Source organism: Nanorana parkeri, unplaced genomic scaffold (genome assembly GCF_000935625.1).
Source record: "Nanorana parkeri isolate BGI_ZX_2015 unplaced genomic scaffold, ASM93562v1 scaffold79, whole genome shotgun sequence".
Taxonomy (NCBI): Eukaryota; Metazoa; Chordata; class Amphibia; order Anura; family Dicroglossidae; genus Nanorana; species Nanorana parkeri.
In genome coordinates, this window is record NW_017306347.1 from 470,393 (window position 1) to 489,981 (window position 19,589).

A 19,589-nucleotide genomic window follows, 5' to 3' on the forward strand; every position below is an offset into this window, starting at 1 on the left:
CATCATTACACGCTGCCCGGCTTCCTGATTGGCGGGGAAGGGAGGGAAGCGACGAAGGAGCATGGAGCCAGCTTCCTGGACAATCAGGAAGCTGGGCAGCGTGTACTGACGCACTGCCCGGCTTCTTGATACAGGAAGTATTGGGCTAGGCATCGGAGCATTTGGGCACGTTCGCCCAAATACTCGGCATCAGCACCGATATTGGTATCGGTGCATCCCTAGTATACACCAAGATGACAGCGCCCGAACATACGGGTGCCACTATCTTGGTATATAACAAGATACACTCAAAGATGGCGGTGTACAAGTGCAGAACGCGCCGGTGGCCGACATGGCCGCTGATCCTTCTGCATTTTCAGTGTGCAGTTTTGGATTCAGAGGCTCGTTGCCTCCAAATCCGAAGCAGCAGAAACATGTGTTTTCTTTGATGAAACAAATGGAAATGTTTTTCATTTTCATTCATTTAATCGGAAAACAAATTTTTTGCCGTGCACATGTCTATTGCACATTACACTGATCTCACCTTCTGTGGGCTGCCACCATTCAATCACAATATCGGTGCATTTAAACCACATAAGTCAAACTCAAGGCCCAGGGGCTGAAACGGCCCACCAGGCCATTTCCTAGACTTCTACGTTCGGCTCTAGGTTTTAAGTTATTACTAAAACCAGTGATAATCGAGTGCAGAGGCAATTATGATAAAGATTAGATACATTTATATAGTCTTTATATAGTCTTACAGATACCTTTGAGGGCAACAATAATGTTGCTGCGGCCCACGATTAAATTGAGTTTGACACCCCTGTTTTTAAACCCTCCACTGCACAGCCATGCCTCACTTATTCAGCTGTTTTTGAATTTCAGGGTAAAGCATGATGGCTTGTTTTTCCTGATGTCATCCTGAACTCGTGCCACAACCGAATTCCTCACTTGTTGTTTTTCCCTGCTGAGCCTGTTTACACTCTGGGCACGTCAGTGTTCCAGGACTAACAAGAATGGACACTCCATGCCCGAGGACAAATACCCAAAGGCTGTGTTGGTGGCAGAATCTGTGCAGTGATGCTCTACAGATTATTTCCACGACGCAGAACATGAGAAGATGCACTGACAGAACAGGAATGCCTCAACGCATTACCGCTCTTGGCGTCTCATGAGTCAGAGCGAGCAGGGTCATGGACATAATATCCACAGCCAAAACAGATTTGTTGTAATAACTGGTTAGAAAACCTGTATAATGATGAGATGACAAGTCTAGAGAGGAGAAGTTTTAGACTCTTCCTACGACACCCTGTACTTCCCAGCTTCCTGAGACAGGAAACACGGGCAACTTGTGGATCCAAAGGGCTTAAATCAAATCTCCAGGTTTTTTAAAAGTTAAAGGAGAACTATGGGGTTAGGTCTTTTCCCCATAGTTCTCCTTCGGGTACCGTGAGGACACAAACTAGCGTCCTCCCGTCTCCCTAAGCTCAGTATACCGCAAGCTACAGCTCGCGGTATACTGAGACGCCCCAGTATACCGCAAGCTATAGCTCGCGGTATACTGAGACGCCGCCGCTGAAGCGGATCCCGACAATTATGTCTGGATCCGCCCAGCTGCGTGAGTGACAGCTGGCTCTGCCTTTCTAGAGGCAGAGCCAGCTGTACCCGCCCCCTCCCCCGTCCGTTCCGCCAGTCAGCGCTGGCGCATCGTAGCGGGGTGGGGGGAATCCAGTCCCTCCCCAGTCACGGCAGAGAGCCGTGACAGGATCGAGAAGTGAGCGAACGCCGGTATGTGTTCGCTCACCTCCCGATCTACTGAGCCGACCTGTGACAGGGTCATTGTCACTGGTCGGCTAGAACTATGAGGTGAGTGAAAAGCACTCACCTCATAGTTCTCCTTTAACCCTTGCAGTGGGGCTATCCCCGTACTGTAAAGGTTAACTGCTCGTTTGGGTATAGGGAGCAGAATAAAGAAGATGTACCCACCCAGTCCTTGATCCTGCATTCTCAGTGATGTCATCGCTCTCTAGTGTATGGATAGGCTGCATTCTCAGTGATGTCATCGCTCTCTAGTGAATGGATAGGCTGCATTCTCCGTGATGTCACCGGTCTCTAGTAAATGGATAGGCTGCGTTCTTAGTGATGTCACTGGTCTCTAGTGAATGGATAGGCTGCATTCTTAGTGATGTCACCGGTCTCTAGTGAATGGATAGGCTGCATTCTTAGTGATGTCACCGGTCTCTAGTAAATGGATAGGCTGCATTCTCAGTGATGTCATCGCTCTCTAGTGAATGGATAGGCTGCATTCTCAGTGATATCATCGCTCATAGTGAATGGATAGGCTGCATTCTCGGTGATGTCATCGCTCATAGTGAATTGATAGGCTGCATTCTCGGTGATGTCATCGCTCTCTAATGAATGGATAGACTGCATTCTCGGTGAAGTCACCGGTCTCTAGAGAATGGATAGACTGCATTCTCAGTGATGTCATCGCTCATAGTGAATGGATAGGCTGCATTCTCGGTGATGTCATCGCTCTCTAGTGAATGGATAGGTTGCATTCTCGGTGATGTCATCGCTCATAGTGAATGGATAGGCTGCATTCTCAGTGATGTCACCGGTCTCTAGAGAATGGATAGGCTGCATTCTCAGTGATGTCACCGGTCTCTGTGAATGGCTAGGCTACATTCTCAGTGATGTCACCGGTCTCTAGTGAATGGATAGGCTGCATTCTCAGTGATGTCACCGGTCTCTAGTGAATGGATAGGCTACATTCTCAGTGATGTCACCGGTCTCTAGAGAATGGATAGGCTGCATTCTCAGTGATGTCACCGGTCTCTAGTGAATGGATAGGATGCATTCTCAATTATGTCACCGGTCTCTAGTGAATGGATAGGCTGCATTCTCAATGATGTCACCGGTCTTTAGTGATTGGATAGGCTGCATTCTCAGTGATGTCACTGGTTAAGGGTTTACTGCTCGTTTTGGTCTAGGGAACAGAACAAAGAAGATACACTCTCCCAATCCTCGATCCTGCGGTGGTGACCTCTCACCTCTCTCCCCTTCCGCTCTGGCTGATATGTCTTTTGCCGTCCTCATGTCTAATGCAAGTGAATGGACCTTGCATAGATTTTATGACATCAGCGGGGCTTGAACTGTCAGTGCCTGGGGGACAAGAGGCTGCAGGGACCAGTCTAGCAGCAAGGATCATCTAAATATATTTTCTTTCTTTGTGCCCCCAAGACCAAAATGAGTGTTAACCCTTGCAGGGTGAGGGTAGCCCCACTGCAAGGGTTAACTTTTGAAAATCCTGGAGTTCTCCTTTAAATTAGGGATGTCAGAATTTTCAAAGCGGTGGGGTGAATTAAAGGGAATGAGACAAGGGGCCAGATTATGTCTACTGACGTCCACAACTACTCAATTTCAGAAAAAAAAGATGACGTTTTATCCCAGAGAAAGGGACTATAGAACTTATCTTAACATATCTGAATCTTCGGTAAATGGATAGGCTGCATTCTCGGTGATGTGATCGCTCTCTAGTGAATGGATAGGCTGCATTCTCAGTGATGTCACCGGTCTCTAGTGAATGGATAGGCTGCATTCTCAGTGATGATACCGGTCTCTAGTGAATGGATAGGCTGCATTCTCAGTGATGTCACCGGTCTCTAGTGAATGGATAGGCTGCATTCACAGTGATGTCAGCGGTCTCTAGTGAATGGATGGAATGACAGTACTCTATTAATAAATGGACTTTCGTTGATTTCACTTATATTGTGTGCTGGTGACATCCTATTGCGTCCCTCCATCTGTAGTCCCTGTGTAACAGTATATTGTATATCATTCTCCATTCCCTCTGTGCCCTGTAACAGCATCTCTCTCTCTCAGAAGGCTGCGTCTGCCTGATCCAGCTAGTATGCGATTCGGGCTGGCTGGATCAGGCAGACGCAGCCTTCTAAACAGGCACTGTAGAGCAGTGGTCCCCAACCCCCGGTCCGGTACCGGTCCGCGGATCAAATGTTACCGGGCCGCACACAGTCTCAGTGCGGTCCGGTCCTGCAATATGGGGCAGTGCAGGGTCCCGGTGTTCGAACACCGGGGCCCCGCACTGCCGACGGGCTTCACAGTGAGGGGGCGGGTCCTGTGACTCACCACCACTAACTCCAAGCTGTAGAGGGACTACAAACCTCAGCACAACAACAATGTAGAATAATACCACCAGCTATAGAGGACTATAAATCCCAGCAATACATTATACAGCAATGCAGAATACCACCAGCTATAGGAGGAATACATTATACATAAATTGAGGGAAATTTATCAAAACTGGAGCAGACAAAATCTGGAGCAGCTGTGCACGGCAACCAATCAGCCTCTCTCTGTCATGTTCAAACCTTAACTGAACAAACTAAAGACAGAAGCCGATTGGTTGCCACAGGCAACGAGGAAAGAAGAGGAAGATCGGAAAAAGAGACATTATTTAAGGTAAGTGCTAACATTTACATAGGGGGGGGGAGGGAAAAATTTTTTTGCCTTTAATGTCACTTTAACCCCATAGTTCTCCTTTAATACAGTATGTCCCTGCAGGCTGATACCATCTCTCCTGCTCTTCAAGTCCCCACTCACATGCTACCACCAAACTAGGTCTTATTTTCGGGGTAGGTCTTATATTACAGGAATCTTGAAAAATAGCGCTAGGTCTTACTTTCGGAGTAGGTCTTATTTTCGGGGAAACAGGGTATCATGTGTCAACATCGTACGTCACACTCTCCCTTCCTCCCGTAGACTCTGTTACACATTGTGTAACTCCTCCGCCACAATGTAACAATTGATCGTATCGTGCTTGTTGACGTCACATCGGAGGGCGGGGCCGGCAAGTCCGCGCTGTCCACTCATCTTTCTGCACAGACACCGCCTCCAGCTACAGCCAATCAGAGCTGAGCCGGGTGGGAGCCCGGCTCATATAGGCGCACGGCTCGGCATCATCCAGCATTCATATCGGCGGCATGGAGAACCCGGAGAAGGAGATGTGTATGACCCTGGGCTACCTGGAGCCCTTCCAGCACTTCGCCACCGAGGCCATCCACAGCGGGCAGGAGCCGGAGCAATGGACCTCCATGGCGGTGGTGCCCCCGATCTCCCTGTCCACCACCTTCACTCATGTGACCTGCTGCTGTCAATCACTGTCTCCCTCTGATCAGTGACATGGGAACGTCACACTTCCTGACAGATGGCAATCAAAGATGGATTCTGACAGCTGGGTGGTACATGATTAACTCTAGGGTGACCACGAGAATCAGATCTGCCCCTCTGTTTTATTTCAGGGACAATTTACAGCTATGTGTTAGAGGACCATGTATGTAATGTGTGCCAATGCATGTGTGATGTGTTGATTAATTGCACTGCCAATTATTTAAATGGCACCCCAATGCATGTGTGTTGCAACTCCTAGTGATGCACCAGAGTGTGTTGGGGTGACCTGTCTGATTTTAGGGAGCTGTGGTGCATTAGCCTCAACGCATGTGACATTGTGTGTAATGTACATTGTCCATCATAGGCGCTTTAACATGCATCAGCATTAAAAAAAGGAACTTTTTTTTGCCATTGCGTACCACGCAGATGCAAGCTAGTGCCCTTTAAAACACGGGCTGTCCTGTGTACATGCATTAAAAACTGCATAGGTGTGAATTTAGCTTGCAGAAATTCTCCAGAATTAACCGGAGAAAACAGTCGCCAAGTTTTCCGACCATGGCAGAGGCAAAGTCCATCGGTGGCAAAGTCCACAATCCGAGGATCTGGCGAGAAAAGACCTGAGGTAGGCAACCTTGGCATCCAGCTGTGATGAAAATACAAATCCCATCATGCATCTGCCTCTGGCAGTCATGCATGTGGCTGCCAGAGTCTTGCAGTGCCTCGTGGGGATTTGTAGTTCCACAACAGCTGGCGTGCTGAGCTTGCCTACCCCTGTGATAGACCATGCTGACATCTGCCTGTCTATAGGGCACTGTGTTTTGGTTACACCTGACGATGAAGAGCTTCTGCAGCAGCAGCATCATCTGCTGTCAGTCACCCCCCACCTGCTGACAGTCGCTCATTGTGCATTGTTCTATAGAACACAATAGAGAACTGTCCCCTTCCAGCAGGCTCTGCATGGCCAGTGACGTGACTCTCTTGTATAGACGGAGCTGTATGATGTAACATTACACGAGGTTGCAATCCGCTTAGTCACTGGAAATCGGCACTTTCCAATAGCTGGATGTGACTGCCGGCTGACCGGCTCCCCCGTCAGGCCAGACTGGATGTTCCTGGAAGAGATTTCTATCTATGTGATCTTCCCACGACACAAACTTTATTTCCAGTAATGTTACAGCGGAATTAAAGGCTTAAAAATTGGGAGGTCGGAATGAGTGCGCCGCCGTGCAATGTACGCTATTGGGTAGAGATGCCGGTGTTCTGTCCAGGTAGCCGACTCGTTGAGATCTACAACTTATGATGTTACGTCCATTTGTAGATTTCGACGGGTGGCACTAGATTTTGCGATCCTTGTTGACCTCTCCACTTGCCTGTGGTTCTTCGAAATGGTAATCGAGTTCTCCAACTCCCGTCGGCGCTTGTGGCATTGGGTGCCCACGCAGGCGCACTGCTGCGGATTGTATTATTATACAGGATTTATATAGCGCCAACAGTTTGCGCAGCGCTTTACAATAAAAAGGAATAGCTTGATACTCCTCTTGGCTGCGCAATGACGGGAGTTAGAGGTCTCGATGAGTTGGAGAATTCAATAGAACACCGGGAATGGGCCAGGTGATGAGGAGGAAGATGTAACTCCTGTGCGCCACCCAGTAGCAGAGGCAGCAGAGATGGCGGCGGGGGATGCAGCGGGGACGGGTGCCAGGACCAGACATCGCTGGAGGACGGCACATTTTGGTCTAATGATACTCATCTGGTCTCTGTCCCGCCTTGCTGCCTGACCAGTCCCTGCAGCCGCAGGGACCCGTGACGTCATTGCGTCTAGGACATTGAGGATTGAACAATGCGCCATCCGTGGACATCACTACGAGCACCAACGCTCTCCATTGCTGTTTGGTGTGCAGGGGATACCTCGGGTTTACTGATAGGATATTGAGGAACATTCCATAGCCTGGGAGGGGGAGAGAGGTGAGGGCTAAAGGACTGAGAATCGGGTGAGTATATCTGCTTTATTCCGGCCCCTAGATCAAAACGAGCAGTTAGCCCTTGCAGTGAAGGGGGTAGCCCCACTGCAAGGGTTAAACTTGACTGTTCCTGGAGTTCCTCTTTAAGCCACTACTTGCATAAACACGCACATAGGCAAGGTGGAAACCCATTTGGGCAAGCATGGGTTTTTGCAAGTTGCTGTACAAACCAGGGTACAGCCACCTACAACCATTCATTACAATAGGCAGGACTCTGTAAAGCAGAGCTGGCATGTGAGGGGGGAAAAAAAGCAGTACAAGGAGCCTATCGGCTTATGTACTGAAAAGAAGCATGCTGATAGGAGGAGATAGCAGAGTGAGAAATAGGCTCATCATGGTGCTGCTTCTCCTTTCACTATCAAATCACAGGCTTGGATGGATCCAGGATGACCTGGGCTCAGAGGAAGTGGGATGAACGATGCTGGCCATCAGACTGAGGGCATGTAGTAGCAGAAATTATAGATGGATATTTTTTTTTTTTTGCTTGTGCAATTTTTTTATTTAATTTGAATCGGTAAATAAACACGCCAGTTACTTCTATAATGATGTCTATACCCCAGGTGTTGGGCACACACGACGGGTATAAATAGTTTTATTTGATCGTTCCACCAACCTTGGAAATTTGCCCGAGGCTTTCACACGTCAAAGTTTAACTAATGGGTGAAACGTTCCGATATTAACCGTGAAGTGACGCCCGCGTTCTATATATTGTATTTATTACAAGGCCCGGCTGTCATCCGTGCCAGATCTTTTTCTGAAGCATAATTCCCAGTAGTCGCATGACTACAAACCCCAGCATGTCCTCCAGCACTCCTGGTCCCTCTTTGACATGAAATTCCAGATTGCGACGTGTCATTCTCTGAACTGATGGACCGGATACAAAGGTTGTTGTTCATCACATGTTATTGCTCAACTATGCAATATAAGGTAATTATTGTGGGTGGAAGTGGACGGACTTGAACTGCGAGGAAGTTAAACATTGAGCTCAATAATTATCCATCATGGAACTCTACTAAGCTTAATATAAAACTGGAATGGTCACAGATGTGTAGCCATAGGTGTGCGCAGCATATTGCATTAGGGTGTGCAAACACACACACGTTTGTGGTGCAACGATCACCATAGCTATGGGGCCCGTCCAGGACGAGGAATAAATGATGATGCCGTGTGGGTTGCTATGGCAACGCTGGCTGCCAGTAACGGCTGAGAGGAGGAACGTGCCACTGCACAGATCACTGACAGGTTGTCAGTGATCTGGACAGCGGCACGTTCCTCCTCGCAGCCGCTGCTGAGTCAGTGACAGCCAGCAGCTGCGGCGGAGGAGGTTGGGCCCGGTGTCAGCAGCAGCGGAGGTGGAGGCGGGGCCCACCAGCAACCGTGGAGGATGAGGAGGCTGACGGCAGATCAGGGCTGACGGGTAAGAGGGGTGTGACCAGCCCACCTGGTACCACCATACAGAGTCCATGGTGGGCTCTGCAGGGACTCTCTCAGCTGGGCTCTGCAAGGGGCGTAACTAGAAATTACAGGCCCAATACAAAAGTTTGCTGTGGGGCCCTGTGATGTCTAGTTGCGCCCCTGATATATAGATAGATAGATAGATAGATAGATAGATATTAGATTACACATACCTAAATTCCAATCTCTTAACTGTCCCTTACCTCTACCAGCAGGGGTGCAGTAATGAAGGAGGGAGCCTGGCAGGTGGTCACCTGACCATCTGGCCGGCTTCCTGATTGTATGGGAAGCCACAGCCCCCGCTCCCTTGCAGCTTTCCAGCCACCGAGGACTGCGGCTGTTATGGTAAAAATGTAAGTGGCAAGTACTGCTGCACAGTGTATCACTGAGCCAATCGCAGAGAGATCTTTGTGATCTCTCCACCGGCTCAGTTACTAAAAACAAGGCGCTCAGTGATTAGGACACACCCTGTGCGCACATGGCTATGTGTGTGGCATTTTCATTGCTTCCTACTATGCAAAGTAAGTTAATAATAATGTTTGGGACTCAACTGCTGCCTTTTTATATAGACTGGGAGTGTCTTTTTTTAAATTTAAAATCTAAGTTGTGTGTGTGTGTGTGTGTGTGTGTGTGTGTGTGTGTTTTCCACATTCTTTTTTTTTAGGCTGCTCACATTTTACTTGGGCTGCGGTAATGTGCATTGTACTAAAGCAGCCCACTTATTATCACAATGAATTAAAACAAAACGCAAACACACATTTTTAGCATTGCAATGCATGGTTAGTGCGTTGTGGTGTGTTGGGCTCTACTGTACAATGCATTGGGTGCCATTCACCATGAATGGTACTGCATTGCATGTAGGGCAGGTGCATTGTTTTGAGTTGATGTAAAGTGCAATATTTCCTCCAATTGGAGAGCGGAACCTTTGCTGCTATACTATGGTGGGAGTGCTGCTATACTATGGTGGGAGCAATGAGATCAGACTACATAAGCACTCCTTACACACTGAAACCTGATAAAAATGAAGTATGGGAGTGAACAGGCCTGGACTGGAGTAAGGCATGCATAGTTCACGTTCGGCCTGTCCGCATTGTTTTAATATAGTGTAGTAAAACGCATGACTGCTGACCCAGGTCTGAGAACAAGTAAGTATCGCTGATCCCTCTTCATGTTTTCCTCTTCTACGGTTTGTTGCTGGAATGAGGCAACAGGCACGCCTTATTTAGACTTATTTATGGGCTGCCTTCATTCTGCGTTTTGTGATTTACATGAGTGCAGTGCAAAATTAAAATATCAGTTATGGCTCCGGGCGCTGAAGACCTTGAATCATTCAGGTATGTGGAGCAGACGCCTTCCTTTACATTCAATTTTTAGCCTGCAGACAGGCTAGATGTAAATAAAGCAATGTATATGCTGGTCCAAGCCTGTAATGAAGGCTCTCTAAGCTCAAAAATAAAGGGCAAGAGGTTTGTTTCTGCCAAGTTGTTTGATTAACCGATTAATCGAACTTAATAATCGGCTAACTAATCGATTTTGAAAATAATCGTTAGCTGCAGCTCTAGTATGTAGAGCTAATGGGTTCTACCGACATGATTACTTGTAAGGCTACATTCCTGGAGAGTGGGGGACTTCATACTGAGCCTGGAGGATATGTGGAGGAGGGGGAAGACATCCACATCTTCTGAGCTTAAACCAGTACTAAACCAGCTGGACATTCTGGACTGCATAGTTGGCAATTGCCCCCAAGCTACATGCTGCCATTGTTGAGCTCTCTGAGAAGGAGTATCTGAGGTTCAGCCCTGTTATCCAGATTTGGAGTAGTTTTCCCCCCATTGATCTCACTGTTCATCATGGGAAGCTCCATACTGCCCCATGATGAGCTAAGAAGTTGTATTTGCAAATTTGTTTGTAATCTTAGAACACATGATACTATATACTTTGTTGTTATTATTATTTTTTTTTTATATCATGGGAAGCCCCATGATGAGCGAAGAGGTTGTATATGCAAAGTTGTTTGGTATATAGTGAAATGTGTTCTTAGATTACAATTTATTTTAAACAGTCTGATATTTTGAGGTCGTGCACTGAGAGTTCTGAAGGTTTTGTTTCCACTCTACCTATGTAGGGCTATGAATACAGCCGCAGCGGAAATCCTACAAGGAACTGCCTGGAAAAAGCTGTCGCCGCCTTGGATGGTGCCAAATACTGTAAGAAACATTTATTAGTTGTAACAATAATCAATAATTTCCTAGAGTACTAGAAAGGATTATTATTTTTATAATTTATTATTTTTTTTTATTTTTATTTTTTTAAGTGTTTCCTCTAACAACTTATTTTCTCTTGTCAGGTCTAGCCTATGCCTCTGGTTTGGCTGCAACTCTCAACATTGTTCACCTACTGAAAGCTGGAGACCAGGTCATCTGTACAAGTGATGTATATGGAGGTAAATACAGACTTTTATAAAGCAAATGCTCAACACTGTTGGGACACAAAATCCAGCTGCTTCCCTTTAAAAAAGAACTCCAGACATGTACAAAATCACCCTTTGCAGTGGGGCTACCACTGCACTGCAAGGGTTAAGTGCTTATTTTGGTGTAGGGTCTGGGGGAAAAAAAATGTAAACAATAATATAATCGGAAGATTGTATACTTTCGGTAATCTTTCTTTCCTGGTGCATCTTTATGGCAGCACACCTGTTGTGTGCTGCCATGAAGCACCAGGATTAATATATATTTTACCCTGGATCAACCTACACGTTTCTATCACAAACATAAACAGATGAAGCATTCTACACCCTTTAGGGAAGTGCCACCATATGTTTTAATTTTCTGTTTTCCTATGAATGTAGGCACACCCTCTCCACCAACACCTTTTTACAATGCTGCTTTTCTTTAATTTTTTTGAATTCTTATATTCTAAAAATAACAAAGTATTTCATATGCACATGCATTGGTGGTTTTATGGTTTTGTGTAATGAACTGATAATATTAAAAAAGAACTCCAGGAATTTTTTATTAACCCTTGCAGTGGTTACCACCTAGACACAAATGAGCACTGAACCCTTGCAGTGCAGGGGTAGGCCCACTGCAAGGGTTAATAATAATAAAACAATTCCTGGAATACGTCTAAAAGATTTTGGACTCATCGGACCTTTTGTTCATGCTCTCATTAGACTTTGTGTAGTACTACCTTACAGCAGATGGGGGAGAAATGTCTTGACTTCAGCTGTAACCTTGTAGTAGATCAGTGATGTAGTCAGTCTTGCTGCTTCTTTTTAGCATCGCCTGGCTTTGAGACAGAATTGACAAATATCCCCCTGTGCTCCTCATTCTACTCTGCATGCCGTAACTGCCCAATTAAATAACATTGTGTAAAGGAAGGTGAACAGTTTCTTCTCTTCTATCTCTTGAGGACTCTATTGGTGAGATCTCTGGCTTGAGTCCCTGGGTCTGCAAACCTGCTGTGCCCAGTATGAGAAGCTGTATGTTTTACCTGATGAAGGGGATCCTTTGCGACCCCCGAAACGTTCGTTGTTTGCTACCATGATGCACGTCAATAAATAGACGTATTTTTGCTAATCTGGAGTGCCGGTGTCTCTGCTTCTGCTCAGTATGAGAAGCTCCCACCTTCCCTGCTGAAATGTGTTCATTTTTATACCATGGAGAATAGAAAAGAAGGATCTGAAATGCAGAGGTTACCCACTATACTCCCAGGTACACAAACAGAATCGGGAACCATGACGTGGAAATCACACCTGAGTATCCCAGACCTATAGAAAGCCAGGGGTTGATTTGGGCCACCAGTCTTCACCTATAGCTACAATATTATGTTGGGGTAACCTTCCCATTTAAGTAGGCAAGAATGGTGCTCTTTGGTTGGGTGTAGTGTGCCAGGCTGTAGGACAATTCTCCCTTTTATGAGAGTTGTCGAGGGTTGTGTGCAGTGATGCTACAGTGTTTTTAATAGAAGGCTATTATAATGGGCAGACGCGTTCATTGTGATTCAATACTAAGGATAATTCCTCTGCACTGTTGACAGGCACAAACCGATACTTTAGAAGAATTGCGACTGAAATGGGTGTGAAAGTGGCATTTGTTGACTGCTCAGACCTGAAGTGTCTGGAGGCTGCAATTACAACAGAAACAAAGGCAAGTATGACACATGGGGTAATGGTGCTCTAAATTATACAATGCTGGTGTGGGTGCTCTCACACTTTATTAGCTGTTACATCATGCTAATCCTTGGGTGTTGTATGAGATTTTCTCAGTCTGTGAAGTGCTATGAAACACGCCGGTGCAATGTAAAAAAAATAAATAAATGGGAACATCAAATCAGAACTCCGGCAATGTGATGTAATAAGTGTGTTCCCTCTCCCTCTCATTATTTTTACTTTTAACACGACCGTAATGCCCTAATCTACAGTTCCTTGACAGCCGGCATCTGAGTCCTTCGCTCATCAGGGATGCAGGCTTTGTTAGCAGCGTTCTTGTCTCATGCTGATGACTTTGATGCTGGCCCTGCATGGTGTAAAGTTGCATACATGAGTGGTGAGAGGGGCGGCTACAAGACATGTCTAAAAGTGCCCATACACTGGTGGAATTTCCGCTTTTTTTTTTTTTTTAATAAATGTACCTGTACCAATGAACTGCCTGCTTAACATCAGCAAGAAGAGCGTCTTCTATGGCTTCGACCTCACAACTAGTACCAGCATGGCAGAAGATCACCAGATAAATAGGTTTTACTCTGAGTTCTATCTAATCGTTCCTGCAGCTTTCACTAGGTTGTATTGGCGCGAGCTGTCGCTGAGATTGGAGGTATGCGGATAATTTTATAGTTTATTTGGCAATTTAAAATTTTTCAGCTCGTGTGGCTGGAAACCCCCACAAACCCAACGCTGACTGTGATCGACATTCAAGGGTGCGCCGACGTTGTCCACAAACATCCAGATGTCCTCCTGGCTGTAGACAACACTTTTATGTCTGCATATTTCCAGGTAAGGAAAACTGATTTTTCTTTAAAAAAAAAAACAAACTAGTATCAATTTAATCATAAAACATTTAATAACAACAATGTTATCAAACCTGTCCAAGTTCCATTAGCAGTATGTTATTCAGTTAACCTCATTCAGGTGCTCAGCATTATGATTTAGATATTGGTTCAATTGGTTGATGATTCACAGAACATGAGTAAATACCTGTATCCAGTCTTATGATCGAATACTGACATTTCATGTTCTATATAACCATCATATGATTGTCAAAATGTTGTCCTTTTGTTTCTTTCAGCGCCCCCTGGCCTTGGGTGCAGACATCTGTATGTATTCAGCAACTAAATACATGAACGGTAGGTGTATTGCTTCTTTGTGATCGTTGCTTATGGTTGTGTGCAGTTAGCTCTTTGTCCACTAGAGGCTGCTCTTGTGCTTTGCTTAAAAACCTTGAAGCCAATTGTCAAAATACTTATGATAACCCCATCAAGATCCTTTGCTATAGAACAGTGGTTTGCAACCTGTGTAACCTCAGGACCCACATTTGTCATTAAGTCGCAACCCAAGTCGCACTGCAATGGAATGAACGGAATTAGGGTACCGTGCAGGCATACGAGCCATTGCTTGTACAGCTCCCTTGCATGCCCTGTAGAGGTGCCGGGAGCCAGAATGTGATGTCACTCTGGTCCAGGCACCTCTTTAGGACACATGAGGGAGCGCTAAGCAATGCTCCTGGCCATAGCTCCAACCCACATCAAGCTGACATTAGGCACCGGGCTACATATATTTTGAATGGCTGCTTGGTGTGGGAACTGACAGTGCTGCGCTAGGGGGAGGCAGAGGAGCTTCTCTAGAAAAGTGGAAGGCATGGGGCGACAAACTGAATACGGGGCTGAATACCAGTTGAGAACCAAGGCTTTAGAATGATGTAGAAATTGGAAATGATCCTTTATTAAATCAGAACTCCAGAAAAAAGCCATAATCTTGGGGTTATATGCCCTCTACGTGCTACTTTACTCACAGGCTGTGTGCACACTTTTTTAGGGTCCAGTAAAGGAAAAAATGTAATGCTCCTTTATTTATATAGTGTGTGTGTGTAATATATCTCTAGCTCTGTTGCTCAAACTAGAATTTGCACAAGTGGATGACTCCTCTTATTAGATAGCTCAGTCTGAAGTTTTTGTAAACCAAACAGAGCCTTTAGACAGGCATCCAGTGCTGTGCAGTATCCTGTAAAGATGGACTACAATCATGTTTTAGTTTACTAATTTGCACTTAGATTGTAGTCCATCCCGGTAGTGAGCTTGGAGCGGTGTCTACATTACAACAGGGACAATGGGGAACAAACTTAGTCCCCCTCATTCTGCTAAAAGCATGCATTTGTAGAATATGGTTCAATGTAAATATATAAAGATATGCGTCTTGTTTTTTGTTTTGTTTTTTCCCTTAGGTCATAGTGATGTTGTCATGGGCTTGATTTCTGTAAATTGTGACAAGCTCTACGAGAAACTAAAATTCCTCCAGAATGGTGAGTTGGTATATGGGCACCTGTGCCAAGGGGTGGGGTATCTGAGAGCAGATTTGAAGATGTGCCGATTTATGTCCATGTAACTGAATAAATCATGAACTTCTCTTATTTGCTCTACTATAGTCTCTTAAAGCACTTTGTTTTAAGTATTTTGTTAAGTTCAACAGTTAACTGGTCAAAAGGTGCAAAAAAAAAATATTGGTTGGTCCTGCCAAAATCCAGTGCTGTCATGTGCACTCTGCAGTGCTGTTAGGAAGTATTAGAACTAGAAAACACCTTCCGCCTTTCTAATGGAAAGTAGGGAGTATTCTGTAGCCCTAACACATTTGGTGATCCTCGAGGTAAATATGGTGACTGTGATTGGTGATCCTCGGGGTGATATAGTGATCGATCAACGTCACCATATCACACTGAGGAAGGGCCTTGCGTGGCTCCTGGAAACGTTGGACTTTCTGTTGTATGTGAATAAATCATTTGATTATTTTACACATATGGCATGCTGGTGACTTCTCTTCTACCTGGGACATCTACAAAATGTATCAGCAAGGCAATGCTAAACAGGAGCGGTGAGACTGTGCAACTATTTTACTACAATGTCGTGGTCTAAGTCATCAATTCTTACCTTGGCTCCGCTTAAGTAGCATAAAGTAGAATATAACCTGCCCCCAACCACGTCTTAATTATGTGTCTATATAGAGCAGGGGTGGGCAATTTTCTTTAATTACAAATCCCAACATGCCACTGCCTCTGGGAGTCATTCCTGTGGCTGTCCAGAGTCTTGCAATACCTCTTTTAGTTCCAGAACAGCTGGAGGGCCGGAGCTGCCCACCCGTGATCTAGAATGAAAATCTTTCTCATCCCCAGTAATAACTCTGTATCAGAGCTTTGCAAGCTGTCGCTGAACTAGAGGCAGCCTGAAAAAAACATTTAGAAATAATTTACACAATTTAATTTCTAAACCATTTTGCTATTCAGGAAGCAGAGTTGGAGGCTGGGGTCTACAGAGCGTCTAGGATTCTACTGTATGAATAGATAAACCGGATAATGATATTAATAGAGTCAATTCCTTCAGTGTTTAATGGGTTTGGGAGAAGGAGATATCCTATTACCATGATATTTTTCCTCGTGTCCAGGCTACACATGACCTCCCACTGTACATGAGACATATATTTATGTGATGGACTGATGAACAACATCTGTTTGTTTCAGCACTTGGCGCCATTCCGTCCCCGTTTGATTGCTACCTCTGTAACCGTGGCCTGAAGACATTACATTTGCGAATGAGGCAGCATTTCCACAACGGGCTGGCTGTAGCCATGTTTCTGGAGAAAGACCCTCGTGTTGACAAAATCATATTCCCAGGTAGGAAGCCAAGCTAGAAAGTGACTGGGATTTGGTCATTGGCCTGCATAGCTGCTGTGGTTTTTATAAGGGGGCCCTACTCTCCATGCTGGATTTTCATATTTGGAGAAGGCAACAGGGAGCATAGGGACATGGCTGTTGTAGCTGGTTGTGTGATAGTCCATAATGCATGGCGTGGGCAACTTGGCTGAGCATATATCACCATGGGATAGCCTAGGAACATGGCAGTTGTAGCTGGTGGAATGAGATTCCATAATGCATGGAGTGGGGAACTTGGCTGGGGATGTCTCACTAGTGGAGCCCACGAACATGGCTGTTGTAGTTATTGGAGTGAGACACCATAATGTGTGGAATGGAGAACTTGGCTGGGGGTCCACTGAAGAGAAGTAGGAGTGGAGTGGCTGTGCCAATACACACGGGAGACACGGTCCAGAACAAAGATGTGCAGCCAATGTTGGAGTGAGTGCATGGCAAGTAGCTGAAAGAGGCCAAAGGAGAGCATCAACAATGAGGTAGAACAAAGGATAGAGAGAAAATAGTAATTTCTAGGGATGAGGTTTGGGTTGACCATGAGCTGACCAGAACCCAAGCTGTTCATCAAATGGGTAAATTATCTGGTCAGTTCACCCAGTTGCTGAACCTCCACCTGTGTCCTACCCAGCAATGATGGTGTCAGGCCTGCAGTCATTGGTGGCTGGGCCGCACAGCATCATTGGTCGCTAGGACACAAGCAGGTGCATCGTAATGACCTATGATGCCAGTCATAGTGGATGAACATGAGAGCCAAGATCCACTTGGACCTGTTCGCGTTATATTTGTATGCAGATAAGGACTTTGACTTTCTTGACCCGTATGCCTGTTTTGGGAGTCATAGAAAAATAAGAATCTTCACCAGCACACATTGGTCTAGTGATAATATTGGCATCGCAAGTCTTGGCACAGTGATAATGCTAAGTCCTTGGACATAATTATTACTATACCATGGTGTGCTGGTGGAGGTCCTTATTTTCCTGATTGTATGGTTGGTCATCCAACAGTTCACTAGAGCACCTGCCATCAACTGTGGGCAAGCCTGTAGGTTGTGTGACGGATATAATACATCTTCCCTGCTTCAAGTCATATACTGAGGTATTCAAGCTAGTAGGGCCCCCTTTACACCTGTACCACTTTACAGCTTAGTGCACAATAAAAGCATTGCCATTCTTTTCTATGGGACCATTTGCATCATGCTGCTGCGCGTTGGGAAAGAAAACAGTATGTTTTTGGTCCCATAGACTTCGATGGCAGCAGACAAAGCTTGTGCAGTTCATTTTAACACTTGGCAACAAGCCCCCCCACCCCCTAGCAAACGCTATTTTTATTTAGCTTTCATTGGCCAAACGAAAGAATGTGGAAAGACACACGTTTTAAAATGTGCGACCAACGTACAAAAATAAAATTGCAGGCAGACACATATTTATTTTAGGAAATGTATATTATAAACAAATCCTAAGACCATCTATTGACTCTTGCTTTTGGGAAAAGCCCTTTTTCTTGATTGTGTAGTCTTTTTCGGTCTAATACTCTTCAGAATGAAGTTCTTTTTTTATTGGCTTCTACAAGTATGGTGGCAGATACTAAGAATATGGTGTATTTTTATTATTTGCTGTGTCATTTTGTAATTGATCTTCATTATAAAATTTATATTTTATTATATCATTATTAAATTATATCATTATAACCCTTCTTAAAATTTTAAAGGACTGCCATCACACCCACAATACGAGATCACCAAGCGTCAGTGCACCGGTGTACCTGGTATGATCACATTCTATATTAAAGGCAACTTGGAACATGCCAAGATATTCCTCAAGAGTGTGAAGGTGAATATTTTGATTTATGGCTCTGATCGCTGCACAGCAGCTATGAAGGCTGGAGTAATGCACAAGCCAGAGAATGTGTGTGAATATGTTATTGACTTGCATTCTGAAGCTATAGAACTACATATTGCAGCATCCTGTCCTCAACCCAGAAGCCCCCCTACCATGTGTATGAGAAACGTGGTGATGCACACCGTCCCCAATCCTGTGCCTAGCGCAAAAAAAATAATTGAAGAATTCTTCAATAAAGCTTGCTGAAAGCGCTGCAAATGCTTTTGTAAAAGCTTGCTGTGCTTGCTTTTTCTTATACAAGCTGAAGGCCCATGTGTACAAGGCCTATGGCCGTGGTGAGGAGATGACTGTTGGTTCCTCTTGGCTTGTGTACTCGTGTGTTGCTGTCAAACACTGGCTTTTGCATTCAAATGCACTGCTGGTCCAGCATGCATTGGAAAGTTAAAAGCTGCATTTAACCTGCTTTGTCATGCAGTTCTAATGCATCTCAAATAAGACTTGCTGCGTGCAGATCAACCCAAATTCACAAGTCAAAGGCAGCCACAGAGCGACTATTCACTTTTGTACTATTGAGGTAAATGGGAATCTGCTGACCTGTGTTTGATGCCTGTGTACAAAAGCCCTTTAGATGCATAGAACTGAGAAGGTGGGAGGAGGTCCTCTGCAGTGTGTGTTGTTATTTAGGATAATTGCCCTACCCCAAAAAATCTGTATTAAGCACTTTGAGCATTTTGTATGTAATAGATGTTACATTATTTTGTTCATATATCTAATCAAATATGTTTTGGTAGGTCTTTGCTCTGGCCGAAAGTCTTGGTGGATATGAAAGTTTGGCAGAGCATCCGTAAGTAGAACTGATTTCTGTTTTTTGTTAAATACATTTTAGTTTTGTGTTTTTTAAATTGCAATTAAAATCAAAAGGGATCAAATACTCCACAAATCAGCAATAATAAAATATTGTAAAATTATTTCTGCCAGTTGCTCTACCATAAATTCTATACCCATATAGCGCCTGAATCATAGCGGCGTTATACGGGGATAGAATTTATTGAAGAGCAAAAAATAATTTTACGAGATTTTGTGATTTGTGGCGTATTTGATCCCTATTTTATTTGTAATTTTTAAATAAATTCCAGTTTTAGATTTTATTCAAGGAGGCAAATGATCGAAAACTGAAGCAGTTACCAATAGTGAAG

General features: G+C 44.9%; 1 protein-coding gene across 1 annotated transcript in view; it reads left to right on the forward strand.

Annotated features, from left to right (window-relative positions):
• Window positions 1–4,958: 4,958 nt before the first annotated feature.
• The window catches only part of CTH (cystathionine gamma-lyase), a 22,579-nt gene continuing 7,948 nt past the window's right edge, over window positions 4,959–19,589 (forward strand). The window contains 10 exon segments of the mRNA XM_018576868.1: window positions 4,959–5,138; window positions 10,735–10,852; window positions 10,993–11,088; window positions 12,684–12,793; window positions 13,507–13,638; window positions 13,931–13,988; window positions 15,083–15,160; window positions 16,370–16,522; window positions 18,263–18,384; window positions 19,185–19,237. Of these exon segments, the coding sequence (XP_018432370.1) occupies window positions 4,983–5,138; window positions 10,735–10,852; window positions 10,993–11,088; window positions 12,684–12,793; window positions 13,507–13,638; window positions 13,931–13,988; window positions 15,083–15,160; window positions 16,370–16,522; window positions 18,263–18,384; window positions 19,185–19,237 (1,076 nt within the window). The 5' untranslated portion in view covers window positions 4,959–4,982.